The following is a 21,032-nucleotide window of genomic DNA, read 5'->3' on the forward strand; positions in this document are numbered from 1 at the left end:
GATCTCCTCAGGACATTTTCTTTGCAATAATAAGGGGTGGGCCATTTAAGACTGAGATTAGGAGGAATTTCTTCACTCAAGAGGGTGGTGAGTCTTTGGAATTCTCTACTCCAGAGGGCTAATGAAACACAATCATTGAGCATGTTCAAGACAAAAGTCAGTACGTTTCTGGATACCAATGATGTCAAGGGATAAGGGGATAGTGTGGGAAAGTGTCATTGAGGTAGATGATCATGATCTAAGTGAATGGCGGAACAGGCTCAGCAGGCCCAATAGCCTACTCCTGCTATGTTCCTAACCATGAACCTCCTCACAACTTCATACTCTCATTGGTTGCTGGCTGCTCCAAATTGATCCTATGCAGGTGAGAAGTGGCTGTCATCCCATCATGGCCTTCTGGCCTTCTAATTTCAATATTGGGCTGTTTCTTCTGCCCACTCTCCAAATGCAGCCCGTCGCAGTGGGAAACATGATACCGTGGCCCATTTGGGTTTAGGAGAAGTCCCACAGTAGTCTCCCAGCAGTGGGAAAACCTCCCGTGATTAAGTTGAACATGCACACGAGCCCCTGGGGGAAACTGGTCTACTCGCAGCAAGTTGTCAATTAGGCCCATTATTGAGCAAACTGATACCAATTATCTCTGAGCCCACCAGAGTTTGGTGGTGCTTCAGGGATTACATGCTAGTGGCATGGTTTTCCTGTGCCTCTTGAAGACTGCCAGGCAAACCCCAGCTGCCTGTTTCAAAGGAACTTAGTACTGATCAAGGGAACCAGCAGAGGGGATGACTGCTGAATGTCAACCCCTGTTCCCATCCCTTCCCTCCATCCCCCTTCCTCTCCTGCAGCCTGCTCCCTGCAACTCCCACCCTACCCCATTCACCTGTGGCCTGGGTCCCGAGGCAACCCGTGGCTGCTTCTTGGGTGTATTACCAGTAGTAGCTCCACTTCCAGTGGGTGGGATTTCTGACCCCGTGGCCCTGAATCCGGGGTAAGGGCTGACGCTGTTGGGCATCTCCCTCAGTAGCAATGCGGGTTTCACATCGGTTCTCCAACTGTGGGCTGAACTCACAGCATTAAATTAAATTCCGCCTCTGTTTTCCAATTGCTAGGTATTTCACTTAATCTCTCACGTATCTAACCTGAACTCTTTGTCTACTGGTGTTGAGTACTTTGGTTGGCTTTGGATTTTTGGCCATTACTCTGACTTCCCACTTTTATTTCTAATCCCCCTCTTATTTTCTCTCCATTTTTTCCTTCAGCTGACTAGGCAACCTTTCATCTCTCCCCTCTCTTGCTACCTACCCAAGTCCATCATTTCCCAGTCTTCCATTTATCCTGACACTGTCCCGGGTGTGAATTGTGCTTTGAACAACACACGGCTACCTTTTGTGCTTCTCTGTTGTGGGTCCATCAGTGACCCCAACTGTCCCATCCTCTTTTGCTCTTAGTTGTCCATCACCTTGAATGTAAAATTGTCGTCTGATCCGTCCACGATCCCATTCGCTATTTCTTTAGACCTACAACTGTTCCCCAAGCAAACTCTCCATTCCTCTAACTCCTGCCTTTTGTGCATCTACACGTGCTCTCTCTCTCTCTCTCTCTCTTTCTCCACCCCCCCCCCCCCTCCCAACCCCCGCCAGTGTTTTCAGCTCTGCCCCCTGGAGCTCTCTCCCTTAAACATCACCACCTAATTTTCTACCTTTTAAGAGCTTCCTTAAAACCCATCTCGAAGATCATATACTCAAGGTACGATAATTAGAACCTCGCAGTGCTGCAAATTTGTCTATGCCATTGAATGAATAAATCGCATCCATTTTCCATACACCTTTGTGAAAAACCCTGGGATGTTTTTCCATGCTGAAAGCCCTTATATCTTTGTAAGTTGTGGTGATGGATAGATTTTCAAACAGTTTGTCAAGGCTCCAGATGTCAAGTTTTTTATTTTGTTGGCTTTTTTTTTACCAGGATATACTAAATGTGCATTTTCTGTCTAGTTGATGAACAACCAGCCTCAGCTTTTGCTCTCGTTACTCACTCTTATTACTGTGCTGCATTTTCCCTGCCGCATCTCGACTCTTTGGTTTTATTGACTTTATTCTGTGCAATGATTTGACTTCAAGCTGAAATTCCTTTGCCACGTCGCATTCAGAAAGACAAATGTATGAGCTACTTATAACACACAGCTGTCAACCTGTACTTGTGAATTTGAATTGAGCCTGTCTTGGGGATATATTTGTCCATACCCCCTTTAATGTTTTTGTAAATTTGTAGCTTTGGGGCACTATGTAATTCTGGCACAAAACCACAAATGTCAGACGAAACTATTTAATTGTAGAGATTGGTTTAGCACATAGTATTTAAAATATTACTTGTTTAAAAAAAGGTTAACATTTGCTAACAGAAGTAACGGGGGCTGTATATGTCCTAATTTTAACCTTTCTGATTCTTAAGCACCTCTGTCGCTTTTCCTATTTCAATATTTTCGTTCTGCTGTTATGTATTTTTGTACAGAATGCTCTTGTTAATTCAAAGTCTGGGATAATTCCAAAATTATCCAGTCATTTGAATTAAGCAATTTAAATCAAACACCACTGGAGGCTTTTTATGCTGAAAAGAATTCACATTAATAGATAATTCAAATGAAGTGACTTTGAAATAAAGCACTAGATTGTCTTGAATATAGCATTTGAAATGTTAAACAATTACCGTTCTCTAATGAAGCAGAGTGAATTATTTGCCTGCAAAACAAAGCCGTGCTGAAAGTAAAAGTGCTGTTTATAAAAAGTCAAGTGAGACGTGCCTCTGGTATTTCCCACCTTCAATTTGCAACCTGAATGGCAACCTGCCCACAGCTAATGTATTGATATTTCAGAAAAATCTCACAGCCCAGGAGAACTCTTTTTCATTCCCACGATGAAGAGCTTGAGCTCCACACGACTTAATAATGGTGTCAATCCAGGGTTTGTAATGGAAGTGTTCAAGTGTATTTATTTATTGCCACAAGTAGGCTGACATTAACACTGCAATGAAGTTGCCATGAAAATCCCCCCGTCGCCACACTCCGGCGCCTGTTCGGATATACTGAGGGAGAATTTAGCATGGCCACTGCACCAAACTAGCATGTCTTTCGCACTGTGGGAGGAAACCAGAGCAAACCCACGCAGGCACAGGGGAAACATGCAGACTCTGCACAGACAGTGACCCAAGCCAGAAATGGAACCCAGATCCCTTGTCCTTGCCTGCAAAGTCCCCCCCCCCATCTCCCCTCCCCCCCTCCCCCCCTCCCCCCCTGCTCCCTGCAACTCTCATTCCCCTGTGGCCTGGGTCCCTAGGCAATCCGTGGCCACTTCTTGGGTGTATTACCCAGCAGTAGTCCCACTTCTGGTGGATGGGATTTCCGACCCCGTGGTGCTGAATCCTGGGGAAAGGCTGATGCTGTTGGACATTCCCCTCAGTAGTGATGCGGGTTTCACACCAGTTCTCCAACTGTGGGCTGAACTCGCAGCATTATATTAAATTCTGCCACTGGTTTCCAATTGCTCGGTATTTCACTTAATCTGTCACATATCTAACCTGAACTCTTTGTCTACTGGTGTTGAGTACTTTGGGTGGCTTTGGATTTTTGGCCATTACTCTGACTTCTCCTTTCTATTTCTAATCCCCCTCTTATTTTCTCTGAGGGAGAATTTAGCTTGGCCACTGCACCTATCCAGCATTCCTTTAGGACTGTGGGAAGAAACCAGAGGAAACGGGCACAGGAAGAACGAGCAGACTCCGCACAGACAGTGACCCAAGCCGGGAATCGAACCCTGGTCCCTGGCACTGTGAGGCAGCAGTGCTAACCACTGTCCCACCCAGTGGAGATTGTGACATGCTCCCACATTCCATGGTGCAGCTCATTTATGCTCCAATCCATAGACCAGCGTCCAGCCCCTTATTCCACATGTATTTAACTTGTGCACCACAGTACAGAGCGTGACCTTCAGCTTGCATTGTACTTTTCAACTGTATTTTTCCCATTTTTAGGCCAACCTTTCGTTACTTCACCTGGCATACTTGTGTATTGGGGATCATTGGCTGCGGGATCATGATGTTCCTGATTAGCCCAATATATGCGTCATGCAGCATTGCGTTCATGCTGATATTGCTGCTCGTTCTTCACTACGTCTCACCTTCCAGCAGCTGGGGTTACATAAGCCAAGCTCTAATCTTCCACCAGGTACAGTACTACATTAGGAAACTGTTCAGACATGATGTTCATTGCGTGTTCTCAACATCTGTTCAATAGTTCTGATGAAAGGCCATCAACCCGCAGAGTCAATTCTGTTTCTCTCTCCAAAGATGCTGCCTGACCTCCTGAGTATTTCCAGCATTTTCTTTTTTATTCCAGATTTCCTGAATCCGCAATATTGTGTTACCTGTTTAATAGATTCAGTAGTTGTGATAAAATCCACTGTTCAGGGCTTTAACTGGAAAACACATGAAATTCTGCTGTAAACCTTTTAATCTGCAAATAAAACCCTTCTTGTGTTGCACCAAGTACATTAACACATGCGTTCAAGCCAGCTTTCAGCACCAGTCTTGTTCCTTGCACAGAGAATAATGGTTTAGACAGTCTGTTTTGTCCATACCCTTATTTAATCTATTTTTTTTTAGGCATAAGAAATTGACACCATGGGCGAAACCTTACCACAAAATGGCAGAGTATTGGTTCCGGCAGAGAAAGATGTTGGTTTTCTCTCCAGATCTTGCCACAAAAAAACAGCTCACACAATAAAGGGGCAGGGTGGGGGGGAGGTGGGGGGTAGTAGGAGGAGGCCTAAAATTGCCAGCGAAGCTCGGCTGCACTGAGATCGGGATGCCATGTTTAAAGGGTACCCCGATCAGAACAGGAATAAACCCCACTGCCCCCAACCCAACATGGAGGTCTCAGCGGTCCCTCCCTCACCCCCCCCCCCCCCCCCCCATACTCTGCTTTTATTTAGCTGCCAACATTACTTTGCGGTTGATCGGAACAGTGCCAGTGCTATTTTAATTTGATAGCAGCTGACCCACATAATACCATAGTTTGTTAGTCATCAGTGACATAGAGGAATGAAAGAAGATTCATAATAAGACCATTTGGTCCATCAAAGCCCATCCCTTCCATATGGTACCTTTGCCGGTCTAATGTGCAACCATATTTTGAATGCCCGTGAAGTCTGTGGCTGGACACTACAAATGTATATCCTGGAACCTTCTGCAAGATTTCATTATACATGAGGTATTATTAATATTTTTTTTACAGCAAGAATATTTTCTGTTGAAGTGAAGATTATTTAACCAAACATTTCAGTTACTGATGAAAAGCAGAATACCTTGCTTGACCACTTGGGAAAAGAAGTGGCTTTCAGTAATTCTTCTAGGTTGCTGTCACATATCCTCCAGCTGCGAAATTAACAGTAGGATTTGTAGAGACATACAAAGTTAAATGTAGCTTTTGAAAGGGCTTATGTTATTGATTTAAGAATCCATGTGTGCAACAACTTGGCAGTGTTCCAATCAGTTACATGAAAGTAATGTCGCCCACCAAATAGAGGCAAAATTCAGCAAAATCTTATTATGTAAAGTTAGAATTATCAAAGAAATTAGATTAATTTCTTTGTATTCAATCATGGGATGTGGGTCCCACTAGTTAGGCCGGCCTTTACTGACCATCCCTAAGTGCTCTTGAGAACATGGATGTGAGATTCCTTCGTAAATCTCTGCAGTCCATGTGTGGTAGGTACACCCATAGTACAATCAGGGAGGCAGTTCCAGGATTTTGACCCAGCAACAGTGAAAGAACAACAATATATTACCAAGGCATGCTGGTGAATGGCTTGGAGGGTAATTTCAAGGTGGTGGTAGTGTTCCCATGTATCTGCTGCCCTTGTCCTTCTGGATAGAAGTGGTCATTGTTTTGGAAGATGCTGTTTCAGGGGCCTGGGTAAGTTCCTGCAGTGTAGTTGGTACACACTGCTGCCAGTGTGTGCTGATAGTGGAGGGTGTGAATGTTTGTGGATGGGGTGCCAGTCAAGCAGGCGGCTTTGTCCTGGATGGTGTTGGGCTTCTTGAGTGGAGCTGCACTCATCCAGGCAGGTAGAGAGAATTCCATATTGTGCCTTGTAGATGGTGGAGACTCATTCCGCCCTGTATGTTTATCATTGTATGATGTCAACGTTACCAGAAAAATTAATTATCTAGTATCGGTTTTCAACCTACCAACTTCCATGAAGGAATACCTCACTGGATTTTGATTCTGGACTCTGGAACATTTTTGTTTTCTCTGTGGACTCCTTACTTGAAATTCGCCTCATCTTTATCCCTCCATCTAAACACGAGGGAGACATTGTGAACCCTCTTTTCGAGTTGTGAGTGAGGGGCTGGGAAATACACCACTGCTTATGAAGAGGGAAACCAATCTAAATACTTTTCTGTTTGGACTGGTGGTGAGCGGAGAGATCAGTGCTATTTAAATGAACTCACTCACAGTATGGATAAATATCTACATTTTGTAATTTTTACCCCAAATACCAGAGATACCAGGAGGACTTCCCAGTGGTTGATACATTCTTTATGACTGTCTTTTATTTAACATTTCACTCCAGGCGTAGCTTTTGTTTAATCACAGCTACTAGCAGTAAATCAGGTATGCCGTAAATACAGTTCTGCAGTGATTAAATTGATCATTTTACTTCAAGATCCTGTATAAATACTTGTGTTTGCAGGTTAGAAAGTACCTTCTGATGCTAGATGTTCGTAAAGATCATGTCAAGTTTTGGCGCCCACAAATTCTGCTGATGGTTGCCAATCCCAGGACAAGCACTCAACTGATAAGTTTCACAAATGACCTGAAGAAGAGTGGGTTGTATGTGTTGGGTCACGTGCAAAAAGGGAATTTGGGTAAGTGGTGTTTTTGTTCTCATTTTCTGCAATGCTGAGTGTGAATCCTGAATTGTTTCAGGCTTGGAAGTTTCATATTTTTATTCTGAGATGCTTTTGTTGAGTTCACAAAGAGAACTTCATAGAATCGTTTGGCCCACTGTGCTTAACTATCCATTTCTCTTTTGAAAGTTTACAATGATGCACATTCACAGACTTTGTCAGGAACATAAAAGGTATTTACTAATAAATAAAGTCTGAACAGAGTCTAGCAGCACCCCCTGGCTGCCCTAGAGCAGCTCACTGGCTTTCCCAGTTCCTACATGTCTTCTGCTTAAGACAGCATATTACTTCCTGGGGTGATTCCCCACTTTTTGTCCAAATTGGTCCCTCATAGAGTCATAGAGGTTTACAGCATGAAACAGGCCCAACTTGTCCATGCTGCCGGTTTTTTTTAAACCCCTAAGCTAATTCCAATTGCCCGCATTTGGTCCATATCCCTCTATGCCCATCGTACCCATGTAACTATCTAAATGCTTTTTAAAAGACAAAATTGTACCCGCCTCCACTACTACCTCTGTTCCAGACACTCACCACCCTCTGTGAAAAAATTGCCCCTCTGGACACTTTTGTATCTCTCCCCTCTCACCTTAAACCTATGCCCTCGAGTTTTAGACTCCCCTACCTTTGGGAAAAGATATTGACTATCTAGCTGATCTGTCCCCCTCATTATTTTATAGACCTCTATAAGGTCACCCCTCAGCCTTCTACGCTCCAGAGAAAAAAGTCCCAGTCTATCCAGCCTCTCCTTTATAACTCAATCCATCAAGTCCCGGTAGCATCCTAGTAAATCTTTTCTGTACTCTTTCTAGTTTAATAAAAACCTTTCTATAATAGGGTGACCAGAATTGCACACAGTATTCCAAGTGTGGCCTTACCAATGTCTTGTACAACTTCAACAAGACATTCCAACTTCTGTATTCAATGTTCTGACCAATGAAACCAAGCATGCCGAATGCCGCCTTCACCACTCTGTCCACCTGTGACTCCACTTTCAAGGAGCTATGAACCTGTACCCCTAGATCTCTTTGTTCTGTAACACTCCCCAATGCCCTACCATTAGCGAGCAAGTCCTGCCCTGGTTCAATCTACCAAAATGCATCACCTCGCATTTGTCTAAATTAAACTCCATCTGCCATTCGTCAGCCCACTGGCCCAATTGATCAAGATCCCGTTGCAATTGGAGATAACTTTCTTCACTGTCCACTATGCCACCAATCTTAGTGTCATCTGTAAACTTACTAACCATGCCCCCTGTATTCTCATCCAAATCATTAATACAACTGACAAAACAGTGGACCCAGCACTGATCCCTAAGGCACACCGCTGGTCACAGGCCTCCAGTTTGAAGAACAACTCTCTACAACCACCCTCTGGCTTCTGTCAAGAACAGCAAGAAGTCTCACAACACCAGGTTAAAGTCTAACAGGTTTATTTGGCAGCATTAGCTTTTGGAGCCTCAAGCTCCTCCTTCAGGTGAGTGAAGACTTGTGTTCACAAACAGGGCATATAAAAACACAAACTAAATTTACAAGATAATGGTTGGAATGTTCCAACCATTCCAACCTTCCAACATTCCAAATATTATCTTGTAAATTGAGTTTGTGTCTTTATATGCCCTGTTTGTGAACATAAGTCTTCACTCACCTGAAGGAGGAACTTGAGGCTCTGAAAGCTAGTGCTGCCAAATAAACCTGTTGGACTTTAACCTGGTGTTGTGAGACTTCTTACTGTACTTACCCCAATCCAACGCTGGCATCTCCACATTCTGTCAAGAAGCCAATTTTGTATCCATTTAGATACCTCACCCTGGATCCCGTGAGATTTAACCTTATGCAACAACCTACCATGCGGTACCTTGTCAAAGGCCTTGCTAAAGTCCATGTAGACAACATCAACTGCACTGCCCTCATCTACCTTCTTGGTTACCCCTTCAAAAAAACTCAATCAAATTTGTGAGACATGACTTTCCACTCTCAAAGCCATGCTGACTGTCCCTAATCAGTACTTCCGTCTCTAAATACCTGTAGATCCTGTCTGTCAAAATACCTTCCAACAATTTACCTACCACAGATGTGAGGCTCATTGGCCTGTAGTTCCCAGGCTTTTCTCTGCAGCCCTTTTTAAACAAAGGCACAACATTTGCCACTCTCCAATCTTCAGGCACCTCACCCGTGACTATCGATGATTCAAATATCTCAGCTAGGGGACCTGCAATTTCCTCCCTAGCCTCCCACAATGTCCTGGGATACACTTCTTCAGCCCCGGAGATTTGTCTACCTTGATGCGCTTCAAGCCAGGTGACCCTCTTCTGCTGTGTTGCCCTTAATGGGACAGCCACCAGAATCACCGCATCCTCCCCCTTTAACTCCTTTTATACAATCTTCAAGACCCAAGTTACTTAGTCCTAAATTAAAAACTAAACCTTGTGCACATGAGTTGGATATTATAAATAGAGTCTTTGAGGGTTTTTTCTGTTTCTTGTGGAGAGGTGTAATTCTGCAGTCTGAGATGCCTCAATCAGGTCAACATTAACAGGAACTGCAATACGGATACCTCTCCTGGCACAGGCAGTTCATTACTACTTGTTTCCGCAGAGGTGTCAGTTATGTCTGTAACAGGTCGGTCAGGTACTTTACTGCTTACATTTCTTGATGGCAACACTGACTGCTGGAGAATCTCTCTACTTCCCAAATGATTCACATGTTTACAAACAATCCATCCCTCCATGTCTACTGGATGCAACAAGAATCCGGTCACAGAGACAATAATTCCAGAGAAGTAACTTGATCCACTACACTAAAGTTTTATTTTATGACACCGTGTCATATTATGTACTTAATGTTTTTTTGTTGCAGTGACAATGGCTCATTGATGAGATCTTGAGACTTTGGTGTCCAAATATAAACACTTTTATTGGTAAGCTTTAAGTATGTAGAGTTCCAAATATAGTCTTGCATGGAACTCTTCCATACAGACTTGCTGTTTTTCCAATCAAGTGACCAATTCAACAACCTTGTTCTGGCGCGTAATCCCAGTTTCTTTCTCTGTCTGAACCGCTGATTCTGCTGTCACTTCACTTTTTTACCTTTTCAGTTAATTCCTCATTGACGAGCTTCCTTTCTTCAAACTCTTATTCTCCTGATTCAATTCTTCACTGGAGTTGCTCTTATTTTCTAGTAACCTTTTCATTGAGTTCAGTTTATCCTACGTTGTCTCCTTAATTTCTCCATTTTAAGTTCACTTTGTAAGTTCTTTTGCCACTATTTTTCAAGTTTGCTGTCATTCATTTCATCTTGTTGTTTTAATGTCTTCTCTAAAGCTTTAATTCGTTTTGCTGATTCCTCTTTATGTTCAATAGTCCCTTGTTTCTTTTGACATCTTTAATTCCCGCATTTCTTCGAGGTGAATCCATCGTGTTCTTACTGCGATGTATACATTTCACAAATGGAATCTACTGATCATTTCTACTGATCTTAACTTTAGCTAAACCCTTTTTTGATTTCGCTCTTGGTGAGGAATTAACTGAAAAGATAAAAAAAAGGTGAAAGTGACAACAGAATCAGCAGTTCAGACCGAGAAAGAAACTGGGATTACGTGCCAGAACAAGGTTGTTGAATTGGTCACTTGATTGGAAAAGCAGCAAGTCTGTATGGAAGAGTTCCATGCAAGACTATATTTGAAACTCTACATAGTTAAAGCTTACCAATAGAATTGTTTATATTTGGACACCAAGTCTCAAGATCTTGGTCAGGTCTGTCTCTGACGATGTGTTGATTTCTTTCCATTCTGTAATTCTCTCATTGCTCTTCATTTAGTCATTTAGTGTATTTTGTTGCCCTCCTTTTGGAGCCTTTCATTGTCGTCCTTTTGGGGTCTTTCAGCACCCTCCTTCTGGGGCCTTTTGGTGCCCTCCTCTTTGAGGTCTTGCGTTGCTTCTTCCTTGAGATCTTGCATTGCTTATAGAACTTCTTTGAGAGTTGTCCTCTATCTGGAGTCTTCTCCAATTTTCCTGTCCATTGCTGTTTGTTTCTTCTTGTGGTTGCTGCTTTAAGTGAATTGCATAGTAAATGTATTTCCACTTTAAATGCATTATCGCTTTAAGACTGTCGACTTTTTTTAAACTGGTCGCAGCTGTGCTTTTCACGCTTTTTGAAGTTTTGGCAGAAATCCTGGCTGCTCCTTTTTGAATCTTTTTAAATTTTTTAAAACTTCTCTTCTACTGGTTGAAAGCCCATTTAGCGATCTCTGCAGCTTTTTTCCCCTTTGGCTGCATAGAGATCCATCCTCCCTCCTCTCCCCAACGTGCTGGTTTCCCTTGCCAATTTCAATGGGCGTTTGGGGCAATTTTTAAAAAACCTTTAAATTTTTTAAAAAACAGTTTGGGGACTTCCCTTCTCCCCAAAGCTTTGGAACTTAGCTGCTTGCGGTACCTGAGTGCAGGTACCCCTCACAGGCTCTGCTATGATTGGGAGCCTGGCAATGTCAGCCTCTTCAGATTCCTGTGCTTTTTAAGAACTTGCTGTAGCTCCTTGGGGCATGATTCCCTTTTCACTTTAGACACTGCCGTCTGTGCTCTCTTTTTTTCTTCAAAACAAAGCTCTGCAGCAACTCTTTCTAATTTAAGATCCACTTTTCCTTAAACTCAAAACCATAGCTTTTGCTTCTGAAGATTATTTTTTCTTTTATATATTTCTAAGCTTTTGACTGCACCGGCCATTCTGGTCCTCTCCGTGTCTGCCCTTCAGGGTCTGGCAATATCTCAACATAGCGGAGGTGAAGGCTGAGTGGTATTATCGCTAGATTATTAATCCAGAAACTCAACTAATGTTCTGAGGACCCGGGTTCGAATCCCCCCCATGGCAGATGGTGGAATTTGAATTCAATAAAAAATATCTGGAATTTAGAATCTACTGATGACCATGAAACCATTGTCGATTGTTGGAAAAACCCATCTGGTTCACTAATGTCCTTTAGGGAAGGAAATCTGCTGTCCTTGCCTGATCTGGTCTACATGTGACCCCAGAGCCTCAGCAATGTGGTTGACTCTCAACTGCCCTCCGAGGGCAACTTGGGATGGACAATAAATGTTGGACTATCAGCAACGCCCATGTCCCACGAATGAAAAAAAAATCTCACTGGGTCCATTCAGCCAGAGACCGGTGTTCTGAATATCCTGATTAAACCATGATACTCACAGGTGTTGGACCGGAGGCTGTCTCTTCATAATCCTCCCATCCTCCTCGCCAAGTGTAATGATTCACACACTCAAACTTCGTCAAGAACACAAAGGGTATTTATTAATAAGGAAAAACATTACGGAGGCTAGCAACACCCCCCACCCCCATCCTGACCAGCTGTCCCGGACCCTATGTGCGTACTATATGTTTTCTGCCTAAAAGAGGACTCCATCCCTTGGGGTGATTACCCACTCTTGGTCCTAAATTGGCCCCCAAGCCAGGTGACCCTCTTCTGCTTTGTTGCCCCTAAAGGGACAATCAGCACAAAGTTACTGTTGAATATAACGCAGCACAGTGGTTAGCACTGCTGCCTCTCAGTTCCAGGAGCCCGGATTCGATTCCTGGCTTGGGTCATTGTCTGTGTGGAGTTTGCATGTTCTCTCCGTGTCTGTGTGAGTTTCCTCCCACAGTCCAAAGATCTGCAGGTTAGGTGCATTGGCCATGTTAAATTGCCCCTTAGTGTCCTGGGATGCGTAGGTTAGAGGGATTAGCAAGATAAATTTGTGGGGTTATGGGGATGGGGCCGAGGTGGGATTGTTGTCGGTGCAGGCTCAATGGGTCAAATGGCCTCCTCCTGCACTGTAGCGATTCTATGATCCTTTCACCATGTGTTCATTCAGTGCATTTCAGATTGCTGCATTAACAAACATCTTACCGCCCTCCTGTAGTTCTTTTGCCGGACAGGTTAAAACTGCCTTCTGTTTCTGCCTGCTTATTTACACTATCAAATCTCCTCGTAATTTTGCACAGCTCTGTAAAGTTGCTGCTCGTGCCGTTTCTACTCCACGGAGAAGAATCTCAGCTTCTCCCATCTCCTAACTTTATTGATGAGGAATGGAACATCTTTACCATCTATTTTGAGCTGAAGCACTACTGGTTCAAGTGTAATATAGGCTAGACACAGAGTAAAGTTCTCCCTACTCTGCTTTGACAAGGTGGCTTCATGCCAGCCAAAAGGAAGAATGATCTCTACTGCACTGCACTTTTATGACATTTACCATTTCCCAATCTTCTGAAATTTCGCTTGGGATCAATGAATGGTATTTTTATCCTTCTCGATTTAACACTGTATGTTAGAGAGTGTCCTCATTGCCACTCCAACACGAGTGTATTTTGCTTCCCATACGATAATACATCAATATTTTTCCATGCCTTAATGAAGATTTCTGGCAAACCCCCAAATCTTTCACTAACATAGTAACTTTATATAAATTTCTGTATTACTATAAATTTCTAGTGTTTGATTTAAGCAGTGTCTTTCATACCAAATCATTTTAAGAAAATTATATTAGCATTGCAGTTAATAGCGCTGAAGGAGATTTATCTAAGCCATCATGCCTTTATTGATTCACTGTCAGAGCTATATACTTGGTCGAATTGCCTGCCTTTTCCTCATATCTTATAAATTTTTTTGATTTACAAATATTTATCCAGTTCCTTTTTCAAAAGTTGCTATGATTTAATTCCACCATAGCCGTACAAATAGATAATAGTTACGGCCCAATAACAAGCCATTCGGCATCATCAGTTCAAGCTGGTGTTTACAGTCTCTTCAAGTAGATTCTGGGGACTTTGCACTCCATTTATCCAATGGCATCATAAATATTGGCAGTTTTTTTTCCACTAACCTTGGAAGTGAATTCCACAGCCTTGCAGTTTTGTTCTGGTAGGGCATTCTTATGTACCATATTTTTAATCTTTTATTTCCTCTCATGTTATTTTAGTGGTGATCTTAAATTTATACCTGCTAGTCACTGATTCACCAAGCAATGGAAATAGCTTTCCCCCATTTAGCTCATGGAACCCAGTCATTAAGCATCACGTTCTAATATCCTCTTAACCTCTGTTCAAGTGAAATGCCCAACTTTCCCTATTCTTCTTTCACAACTGAAGCTCTTACTCTGATATCTTAATGAATTTCTTTCTTCAATACCCTCCGATCTTAGCATTCGTCATAATGTGGGGCAGAAAAAACTGAACAAGATTTTCTATCTACGGCCTAGCCAATGATATTAGGCTTAGTATTATCTATGTTTTTGTACTTGATGTCCTTGTTTGTGAATTTTAGCACCCTTTTTAACACAGCCATATTTAACAACTTATCCTCCTTTTATAGATTTGCGTCTCTGAATCCCTAAAAGTGCATGTCTTTCTCTCTGTCCTCTATTCCTTTCAGGTTTTTCCCATTGCGTGTGCACTGACAGATGAGCGCAAGCACAGTGGCTTGCTCAGCGCTATGCTGCCAGCCTCTCCATTGGGAATAGGCCCTGCCCACTGAAATATAATGATATTTATGCTAGTGACCTCTGCAGTGCACAGAGTGTGGGAGATTCTTCTCTCAACTCCCACTGAAAACAACCAGCGTGAATTACTCCAGTTTTCACGCGGATTTGACACTTAGAATTTTTTGGGGAGAATTCCAGCCAACAAGTCTGGCAGTACTTTGGAAAGAATCAATGACTTGAGGTCATCCAAAACTCTGCTACCGATGGTTTAACTTTCAACAAGTCCCATTTTCTATCGCTCTGTGCTCACTGAGCTACGTTGGCTCCTGGTCAAACAATGTCTTGATCTCAAAATTCTCATCCTTGCTTTTAAATCCCTTGATGGCCTCACTCCTTCAATTCTCTGAAATATCATCCAGACCCACAACCCCCCAAGATATCTGTATTCCTCTAATTATGATCATGTGCATCCCTGGTTTTAATTGCTCCGCCACTGGTGGTCGTACCTTCGACTGACTGGGGCCTAAGCTCTGCAATTCTCTTCCTACATCTCTCTGTCTTGCTATAGTGCTGTCCTCCTAATACATACTTCTTTGACTAAGGTTTTGATTATCTGATCAAATATCTCCTTATGGGGCTCAGTGTCGTACTTTGTTTCATAATGTTCCTATGATGTACTTGGGATGTTTGGTTAAGTTATAGTGCCATGTAAGATGTTGTTAAGTGTTCCCCTAGTATTTTCTGTTTTACTTTCAATATTCTGCTTTTGTTTTTTTTTGTACCCTTCATGAGAAGAATTCCTTTTTTCATCTATAGTCGAAACTTGCCTTTTTGTAAACCTATTATTTTTCTTTTTATGTACCTCCAAAATCCTTTGTTCCCGATATGTGTTTATTAATAGCCCTTCAATGTTTTTGCTCCCCTCTATATATTTTCTATACTTTGCTTTCATTTTATATTACCAGCTTAAGATTTGTTATTACTGATTCTAAATTTCATTTCAACCCTCCTATTTGTACTCAATCATGGAAAGCTAGTTTTCCTGTATCTCCTTTGTTACTTGAGGGAATCTATATAGTTTTAATTCTAATCATCTTCTGTTTCCCCACTGCCTTATCTTCCAGTCCAATTTCCATTTTTTTTCCAGGTCCCTTATAGCTCACAACTTAATTTTGCATCTACAGCTTTTTGCAGTGTCAAAAGAAATCATAGACTCTCTTCTTTGCAAAGATCCAATTCTCAGTCATTTTATAGACTTGTAATGTTGCCGTACATTCTGCTGCCAATAAACTCGAGCTGAGCTATGTAAATAGCACTACTTCAACTCGTATACTTGGTAGATGTGATTAAAAGACCATGCTTCACAAATTTCTTATGTTTCATAAACACAAAATGTTAACTTCATTGTAATGTGCAATCTACAATGATATTTTAAATGTCAAAATTTGCAGTGCCTGTACCTACAGTACATTGTGCAGCACTTATCTGGAGCTTTGGACATCTACTTTTACATTTTTATTAATAACCACCCTAGAGCTCAGTATGACCTTGAAGCAGATCCATTATAATAGTTTTAGGAATCATTGTGGAATGGCCTACTCAGTGTTATAAAAGTTTTTTTTTCACTGTGTTCAGCTGCTAAGAAAAGCCTTCCATAAACTCTAACAGAGTGACTCATTTTATTTAACTAGTTGTTTCTTATGCCAAAATTGCAAGTAATTTTAAAAGGAGGATATGGGAGAAGACCAAGGAGATCTTGTGGCACAGTGGGCAGCATCCTTGCCTCTGAACCAGAAGCTCCAAGTTCAAGTCCCACCAGGACTTGATGGTCAAGGAAGGTGTGTTCATAATGGGGCCAAACAGGTTAAGTGTCGACCTGCAAATCCTGCCAAACATGCCAATGGCTGGTGATATGAGCGGGAGAGACTCCTGACCAACCACGTGTGATGTGGAGTGATGCTCCTCAAGCTACAAGCCCCTGGCGACAGACTAACGATCTATTTCAGGACTAGTTGTGGAAACAGATGGAAGTCTGCCTTAATGAACCACTGTGTGCAGGAAGAGAATTGGAATGGAATATAGGAGAAGGGTATTTCTATACTGCTGTAATCTGTCACAACCTGTACATCAAAGAGTCTTCATAATTTGAGATCGAGTATTTTGCATTTTGATTTGATTAGTTTGTGAGATTTCCTGATAGAGTGGTGGAATTTTCCAATGTTGAAAATGTCTGTCTTTGATATCGAATTATACAGGAAAGGAGGAAGCCATTTGGCCCATCGTGCTTATGCTGGTTCTTTCCAAAACAAGTATCGGTTCATCTTTCTAACATTTCTCTTTTAAAGTACATGTCCATTTTCATTTTGAAAGTCACTATTCAATCCACTTTTACTTCCCTTTCAGGCCAAGTATTCCAGATCACAGCGAATCGCTGAACACACATAGATTTCTCTTGGAACACAGTCTTCCTTATCTGACTCCATACAATTCTGGGGACTTTGCATGGTGGCACAGTGGTTAGCACTGCTGCCTCTCAGTGCTAGGGAGCTTGGTTCAATTCCAGCCTCGGGTCACTGTCTGTGTGGAGTTTGCACATTCTCCCTATGTCTGCATGGGTTTCCTCCGGGTGCTCCGGTTTCCTCCCACAGTCCAAACCTGTGTGGGTTAGGTTGATTGGCCATGCTAAATTGACCCATGGTGTCAGTGGTTAGCAGGGTAAGTATGTGGGGTACAGAGATAGAGCCTGGGTGGGATTGATTTCAGTGCAGACTCAATGGGCTGAATAGCCTCCTTCTGCATTGTAGGGATTCTATGATGCCGCAAAATCTCCCCATAACCTCCTTTACTCTGAGAAAAATGATCCCAGTTTCTCCACATAACTGAACTCACTCCACTCTGGTACTGTTCTGATGAATCTTCTTTGCCATGACATCCCAAGGCCATGACACCATTGTGTCAAGAATTGGATGCTAGTCTGGCTGAGATCAAACCATTGATTCATAAAGCTTTAGCATCACTTTGTGCTCTGACTTCATTTATAAAGCCAAGTATCTCACCTGCTTTTTGAACAGCTTTATCAACTTGGTTCTATTACCTTCCAAGATTTACGTAACTGAATCCCTAGGACTCTCTGTTCCTGTTCCCCTTTAAAATTGTACCATCTAGTTTATATTGCCCATTCTCATTTTCCTTCTGAAAGCTATCATCTCTCTGCATTAAAATTCATCTTGTGTTTGACCATTTCAGCAGCCTGTCTATGTCTTCGTGATGTCTATTACCGCCCTCCTCAAAATTTGAAATGATGCTCTCTATTTGGAGCGCTGTTCAAACACTGACCAGTGGGGTCACGACAATACTCCACTGCAGCTTGTTTTTGTCTCCCAGCTAATCTTGTATCGAAGCAGCCACTGTCCCTTTAATGTTGCGATCTTCAATTTTGTTAGCAATTATATTAAGTGCGTTTTGAAAGTCCATTCACACAACATCAACTCCTCTACCACCTTCAAGCCATCGCTGTTACTTCATCAAAGAACTCAACCAAGTTCGTCAAGCACATCTTGCCTTTAACAAATCTTTGTTGGTTGTCATTTACCAACCACATTCCTCTAACTGACAAATCATTTTACCTCTAATTGTGTCTGCTCCAATGCAGGCTGACCAATTTTATTCCTTGACTTTTTTGAACAGGAACGTAACATTTGCATCTCTCCAATTGTCCATTACCATTCCAGTGTCCAAGAGTGATAGAAATGTTATGGCTAAAGTTTCTACTATTTCAATCCTTGCTTCCCACGGTGACTTAAGAGGCATCCCATATCACCTGAGTAACTCCTTTACCTTGAGCACGACCAATGGTTTTACTACACCTATCTGTTCTATTCAAATCCTTTACATGTTACATTGACAGCATCATCTTCTTTACTAGAAATAGTTACATTTTAATTGCTTTTCCATCCACAGTTTTTGGTCTTTCATTGGCTCACCTTGCCCTTTTTATGTTTGGAAAAGCCTTTAACCTGCTCATATTTTCTCATTTATTCCCTTTGCCTCATTTATTTCCTTTTTCTGTTCCCTTCTGGACTCTGTTTTCAGCTTGATTAATTTTTACATCAATTTCTTTAGTCATCAGGAGAACTCTAGCTTTGGATGTACTTCTTTTCTGCCTATTAGGAAGGTGTTTAATTTGTGCCTGAATTATATCTCCTCTTTGAAGACCACTTGTTGCTTATCTGCTCTTTTACCTGTCGATATTTGTTTCCACTCCACCCTTTCAACTCGCTGAAATTAATCCTCTTCAATTTGAGTAATATCGCATCGGATTGTTCCTTATCCTTTTCCATTACCACAATAAACTTAATGGTATTGTGATTTCTGTCATCAAATGCTCTCACTAACATACAACTTGTCCGCTTAATTCCTTGGAACTAGATCCAAACCTTGTTTCCTTCCTCCTTGAGCAGGAGACCAGCAGATTGTGAAAGACAGTTCGCTGGTGAACACTTCAGGAATCCCCTCACCCACACCCCTTGGCCTTTTCTGCTTTTTTCCCCTCCAAATCTATATTGCAATAAATGAAATCCCTCATTATAACTACTCTATTGTTTGTACATCTTTCCCTGCAAGTTTACTCTTTCCCAATATTTGGTGGCCTGTAGTTTACACCCAACATTGTAACAGCTCCTCTTCTCCCTAACTCTATTCAAATAGGTGCTATCTTTTGAATTCTCAAGCACATTTGTTCCAAAGTCAATATAGACTCACTTCCCCCTTTTACATATTTTCCTTGGCTATTTCTCCTGATTATACATGGCCTACATCTCCATGTACATTTCCCACGGCCTCTGGAAAGCAGCCAGCATTGTCAAGGACCCACACACCCCGGGCATACTCTCTTCCACTTTCTTCCATCGGGAAAAAGATAGTGTGAAAACTGACTCAAGAACAGCTTCTTCCCTGCAGCCATATTTTAAGCTGATCTTTCTCTTCACCCTGCCTGTAACTGCAACACTGTATTCTGCACTCTCTCCTTTCCTTCTCCCCCATGTACTCTATGGACGGTATGTTTTGTCTGTATAATGCCCGAGAAACAATGCTCTTCACTGTATCCCAATACATGTGACAATAATAAGTCAAGTCAAATCATCACTATTTGCTGTTGAGCTAATTTCTTTACAGTTCTGAAGTAATCCTTAAGAAAAAAGCATCTGTTTTATCTGGAATGACCACAGGGCAGATAACTAATCATTTCAAAAACAAGAAGTGTGCTTTTATTACCACATTGCATTTTGCGCATAACCTTGCTGCATATGAAATTGTCTGTGCTCATTTATTGTGGCAAGATGATGTACGCCATTCATATTCCTGAGCCAGGTTCTACAAAATTGCATGTGTTTAAAATATATTTCATCATGCAGCTGAGATTTGATAACTTGATTTGTGAAGAGATATAATCCTTCCCAGGATTGTTGCTGTTGCGCTTATTTAAACCAGCAAACCCCACTGTTGGTGTGGTCAGTCCTGTTTGAGAATCGTCTCCCAAACAGCAGGCCACACGGCATCTAGAGATTGAGCCTGTGCTCTTTAATCGGTTCCGGAGTCAGATGAAAGGCCGTTGAACACTGATGAGTCCGGGGGTACTCACATTAAGAATCCCTACAGTGCCATTTGTATCATTGAGCCCGCACCAACAGCAATCCCACCCAGGCACTATCCCTGTAACCCCATGTATTTACTCTGCCATTCCCATGACACTAAGGGACAATTTAACATGGCCAAACAACCTAATCCACACATCCTTTGACTGTGGGAGGAAACCGGAGCACCCGGAGGAAACCCACGCAGACACGGAGAATGTGCAGGCTCCGCACAGACAGTGACCCAAGCCGGGAATCGAACCCAGGTCCCTGGCGCTGTGAGGCAACAGTGCTAACCGCTGTGCCACCGTGCTGCCCGGCTCATCGTTTGATTTGGTAACGTTTGTAACCACCATGTAAGGTGACCCAGATCTGGGTCATTGTGAACATTTAATGAAATTACTTGATGGTAAAGAAAACAAATATATTGCACATTTCGCCATGTATTGAATCTCTGTTGTTGGCACTGAATTGACATTAAGTGTGGTCATTAATCATACTGGGTAGGGCAGATAATTCAGCAATAGCCAGGAGGGCCCTGTAGTTCCCATTGCAATGTTTCTCTCATACCACAAAATTTACATAATTTTTAAAGTACTTATCCAAACATCTATTGCATATAACATAAAATGTCGAATGTGATTTCGGTTTGCATTTCACAAATATTAGAAACACTTCCAATGGTTTGTCATGGTTTTTTTATGTAAGTATGAGGAAAATGAAAGTCTTTATAAAAACAAATGACATTATTACTGACTCAGACCCATGTGTTCTATTTTCTTTTCAGATGAGATGCCTTCTGACCCTCTTCAAGCACAGTATGATTCCTGGCTAAGCTTAGTTGATGCACTGAATGTAAAATCATTTGTCAGCCTCACACTGTCCGACTCAGTTCGTCACGGAGTTCAACATCTTTTATTCATCTCTGGTCTAGGTAAATAACCCACAAAAAAAATCAGTTCATTTAAAAC

The 21,032-nt window shown here is 42.0% G+C and overlaps 1 protein-coding gene across 2 annotated transcripts in view; it reads left to right on the plus strand.

Moving 5' to 3' along the window:
* The window catches only part of LOC144489647 (solute carrier family 12 member 9), a 97,555-nt gene that overhangs the window by 72,617 nt on the left and 3,906 nt on the right, over positions 1–21,032 (plus strand). For both annotated transcript variants that reach the window (XM_078207507.1, XM_078207516.1), the window contains exons 10-12: positions 4,027–4,219; positions 6,750–6,924; positions 20,849–20,995. In XM_078207507.1, the coding sequence (XP_078063633.1) occupies positions 4,027–4,219; positions 6,750–6,924; positions 20,849–20,995 (515 nt within the window). The remainder of the gene's footprint in view (positions 1–4,026; positions 4,220–6,749; positions 6,925–20,848; positions 20,996–21,032) is intronic.

Source organism: Mustelus asterias, chromosome 3 (genome assembly GCF_964213995.1).
Source record: "Mustelus asterias chromosome 3, sMusAst1.hap1.1, whole genome shotgun sequence".
In the NCBI taxonomy this organism is placed as follows: Eukaryota; Metazoa; Chordata; class Chondrichthyes; order Carcharhiniformes; family Triakidae; genus Mustelus; species Mustelus asterias.